The sequence below is a fragment of the Poromitra crassiceps genome (genome assembly GCF_964638095.1).
Source record: "Poromitra crassiceps genome assembly, chromosome: 16".
NCBI classification, from domain to species: Eukaryota; Metazoa; Chordata; class Actinopteri; order Beryciformes; family Melamphaidae; genus Poromitra; species Poromitra crassiceps.
Window position 1 is genome coordinate 14,488,241 of NC_139645.1, and position 5,000 is coordinate 14,493,240.

The window sequence follows — 5,000 nt, forward strand, 5'->3', positions numbered from 1 at the left end:
TTCTCTATCTAGGCCTATTTTACAATAATGAAATCATTTAGGTTTCTATAATAATTAGGTCTACTTTTGATTCCATGTTTTACAGTTTATTACCAAATTCCATGATTCCGTCCATTATTTCATGCTTTCATGCTTGTGCGACTCTAGCCGTGGTATACGCTCATTATACCATGGCTGTGAACCAATCAGATCGCTTGATTTGATTTTCACTTTCTGATGTGATATCCAATTTTGATGCAACGCTCTCTCTCTTAAGCGATTCATTGCAGCCCCTGTTATCTAGAGATGGCAGAAGTTTATATGTTCATATTTGACACCGCCCCTCCACCACCAGTCACACTCGAAACACTGGAGCTGCTTCTCCACCTGCTGACAGAGGTGCAGGAGCTGTGGAGGCTTCAAAGAGCCTCACTCTCAGCCTGCTGTACCAGCCTGTTCAAACCAGCATCTGTCTCACAAGCTCTCCTCTGTGTGTGTGTGTGTGTGTGTGTGTGTGTGTGTGTGTGTGTGTGTGTGTGTGTGTGTGTGTGTGTGTGTGTGTGTGTGTGTGTGTGTGTGTGTGTGTGTGTGTGTGCGTGCGTGCGTGCGTGTGTGAGCAGCATCTGACGTGATGACAGCCACCTGCAGTGTGGAGGAGTTCCAGTGTGCGTACGGTCGCTGCATCCTGGACATCTACCACTGTGACGGAGACGACGACTGTGGAGACTGGTCTGACGAGTCCGACTGCTGTAAGACACACACACACACACACACACACACACACACACACACACACACACACACACACATACACACCTTGCATTGACTCCAGTTGTTCCGTAACAGCTCACTCTACACTTCAAGGAAAATTCCACCCTGAGATCCTTTTCCTTAACCTGACACTGAGAGATGGTTTGTTTTCATCTTGGTACGAGTCCCTCGCCGCTTGGGAAACCGTTTCAAAGACCACAACACCTGGCCTCTATCACATCTAGCACAGGCTTGTGTTCTCGCAGGCGTCACACCAAAGCACGCCCGTAGCTGCCTCATACGACGAGACGGGGACTTGGACTTGGGACTTGGACTTGAGTCGCACTTAAGTCTCACTCACAGTGACTTGAGACTTGACTTGAGACTCGTCCTCAATAGGGGTGGGACAAAATATCGATACTCACGGTATCGCGATATTTCCACTTGCGATACGTTATCGATACACTGGCACCAAGTATCGATATGTTTATTTAAAAAAATAAAAAAATAAATAAACAGGCTAAAATATTATGCTGTGTGTGGTAGTTGAAACATAGTTTCAAGTTGACGTTTATTTATGTTTGTAGTTGAAACAAAAACATAAATACTGTAGGCTACATGAATGGAAATGTTTGCTCATTAATATCTACTTTTAGAAATGATATAGGTAGTAGGGGTGTCACGATACACTCAGTTCACGATACGATACGTATCACGATACTGGGTTCACGATAACGATACGATACGATACGATTTTAACAATATTTTTTTAAACTTGAATAATGACAATATATGACTGGAAAAGTAGTATTTTATTTAAAATGCACAAATACAAAACATGCTGTTGTGGGAAATTGTTATTACAATAACAACTAGAAAAAACATGAGATTGGAGATAAGGCTTATCTTGAAATAGAATGAGTTACACCGTCACTTAGATTTACTTTGAACTAAAAGGTTTCTCAGCAGTATAAATTCTCATTATGCATCTTCAGTTTTTCTTCAAACTCAAACAACAAGACTTTTCTTAGTCTATTTTTTATGCATCTTCAGTTTTTCCTGTCAAGTAAACAGTTTTGCCAGAAACTCAATTGAATGGTTTCTCTCCTGTATAACTTCTCATGTGTCTCTTCAGAGACTTGTTCAACTGAACTACTTTCCACACATTGAACTTCAACAAACAAAGACGTTTCTTTGTCTACTTTTGAATTTTTTTTTTTTTTTTTTTTTTTTTTTTTTCACGATATGAGATTTCATCTCAACAATACATATCGTGACGTTTTACTATCGCGAAATTTCGTGGGACGATATATTGTGACACCCCTAATAGGTAGGTAGGTTATATAGGTTTTCTTGTTTTAATAATAATAATAAAAAGACTTAATGTGTAACTTTTCCTCCGTGGTATCGAAAATGTTATGAGTGAGTGAGTGAACTCTGAGAGAGTTCATGTCAATTCTGCTAATAAATACATAATACCTGCTTCTTGCCTTTTAGGGGTATTTTTTTCTCTTCAGTTACACAGGTATCGTGATGTATCGTCTTCCAATATATCGATTATCGCAGAATCGCTGTATCGTGATAATATCGTTATCGAGGGCCAAGTATCGTGACCATATCGTATCGTGAGCTACTCAGCGATTCCCACCCCTAGTCCTCAAAGACTTGAGACTTGACTTGGACTTGAGGTTTGGGACTTGTGAACAATCTTTATTTTTTATTTTTTATTTGTTTGGTGCGTTAACATTAAGGAAATCTCTACTGATGTGATCCAATCATTGCTGATACTCTATGCTAACAGATAAGGAGTGAGGATAACACAGGACATGCTTTGAATTCCTTAGTTTTAGCTATGCAGTGTTCTAAGTAGACCGGATGGCATGCAGCAGATGAGAGAACACTCATCCATAAGAGACTTGAGACCAAAGACTTGAGACTCGACTTGGACTTGAGCTCAAAGACTTGAGACTTGACTTGGACTTGCAAAAAATGACTTGTGAGCGTCTCTGATTGGAGCATAGCAAGATGGATTTGTCGCAACTTCACCTGCCTCGCAAGGTTGCTCTCAACCTTGACTTAAAACTAGGCGTGGAAATCGCAGAGTAACTCACGATACTATAGTATCGCGATACTTGGCTTTCGATAACGATCGTATCACGATACAGCGATTGTGCCATAATCGATACATTGCAAGAAATGTCATCTGCGATACATCACGATATCTGTGTAACTCACTGAACTTCTATTGCTTGTATTCTCTTGTTTTTCTATATTCTTGATTGATTTGTTGTTCATTCTATGTCATGTGTCTGTCCTGTTTTTAACACGTTGAGTGCCAAGGACGAGATATCTCGGCTTACATAATCCAACCGTTGAGTGCCAAGGACGAGATATCTCGGCTTACATAAACATTTTTTTTTTTTTGACGGTGGGACATCGATCAACCCCTTTTACGTCTCCTACACCAGAACTGGAGGTATTGAATGTGTATAATCTATTTTACCGACCCACTGAGTGTCGACATGTCTCTCCACAGTAGAAAGAGGCGACCCAAAACTGGACGGAAAAGCGCGAGGAAGCCGTTCTCATACTGTAAAATTGATGGCGAAAACGCTTTCACTTTCGCGCTGATGCACAGCGGTGGCAACGGTGGGGGGTTCCAAGAATAGATTGGATGCACACTTTGAAACACGCAGCATAAATATGACCAGAATCGCATCAAAGCTCTCAACCAAAACTCTACGAAACGAGCGAGTCCACCCAGACTTCCTCAAACAGCGGCCGCGCAAACAGGCAGCAGCCAGGCAGCAGCAACTTCGTTGTGACACGCCCGCTGGAGAGCCAGGGAGGCAGGAGGAGAACACACACGGAGGGAGGAGTTGGAAGCAGAGGGGGGTTTCCTGCTGTTATGGAGGAAATTACTGTTCAAAACTATTGTTTAGATGTCTGACTCTTACTGATGCCAAAAATGAATGGTTAAAGTGACTGTTCTATCGAATTTCACAAAAAGCCGTTTATCTCTGAATAATTTTTCTGACGCTGAAACCATGCTGTATTCAACTGCTAATGCTTACATAACTACTAACTCTACAAACTAACTCTTTTAGACAGAGAAAGCACACATTCTATTAGTTCTTTTTAGATGATTGGTGTTCACGAAGTCTTAACAGAAAAGAATCCTCGGCTCTTGTAAAATGAGCCAGAATCCTCAAAAAAAAACCTGGCAGAACCTACCTACAGCATTGAAAAAAGGGCTGGCAGTCAATGTGTTAAGACCTGGAACCAGGCTGGAAATATGTGTCCGCACATTTGCTTGTTCATCCCTTGGATTTGTTGTCTTTTTATCCATAATAAATTCAATCAATCAATCAACTGAAGAAGAAAAAATACCCCTAAAAAGGCAAAAAGCAGGAATGATGTATTTATTCGCACGCACACTAGGCCTGGGTATTGGCAAGGACCTCACGATACGATACGTATTACGATACATGGGTCACGATACGATTGTATCACGATACATTGCGATACAATACATATTGCGATATATTGCAATACTCAACATCATTTACTGAAAATGTAATTTGCTGTGTACCACCCGGTAGTGTAATAATATATACATCACTTTATATTGATAACATAGTGGACAAATTGAGTCAAAACTACTGAGTGTTGAGTGTCTTACTGAACGCACTGAAATAAAAAGTATTCTTATTGTGTCACTGAACACACAGCTGTGCAAAAAAATCGATAGGGTGATATATCACGATATTTTTCTGAAATATCGATACAGTATTGCGGAAAAAAGTATTGCAATATATTGCCGTATCGATTTTATTGCACAGCCCTAACGCACGCACGCACACGCACACACACACACACACACACACACACACACACACACACACACACACACACACACACACACTCTCTCTCTCTCTCTCTCAGGCTCCATGGCAGCACTCCCAGCTCTGAGTGGCGTGCTGCACTGAGCGAGGAGTTCATGCTCGCCTCTCTCTCTCTTTCTCTCTCTCTCTCTGGCAGACAGCTTTCCTCTCTCCATCTCCTCCTCTCCTCCTCCCTCCCTCCCTCCCTCGCTCCATGTGTCCCCTCGGCGTCGCCGTCCGTCTGTCCCCGGGCCAGGAGCGAGGCGTCCTCGTGCTGCGGCTCGTCACGCCGATCCAAGTTCAAGCGTGGGCTAATGTGAACCAAAGTAGCCACTAAGTCCGGGCTTATGCATTACTGAAATATGAACAGATGAACCGAGCAGAACA

At 42.1% G+C, this 5,000-nt stretch overlaps 1 protein-coding gene across 1 annotated transcript in view; it reads left to right on the top strand.

The window, feature by feature from the left end:
* Window positions 1-5,000, top strand: part of lrp4 (low density lipoprotein receptor-related protein 4) — a 99,446-nt gene that overhangs the window by 28,404 nt on the left and 66,042 nt on the right. The window contains exon 5 of the mRNA XM_083653319.1: window positions 600-728. Coding sequence (XP_083509445.1) covers window positions 600-728 — 129 coding nt within the window. The remainder of the gene's footprint in view (window positions 1-599; window positions 729-5,000) is intronic.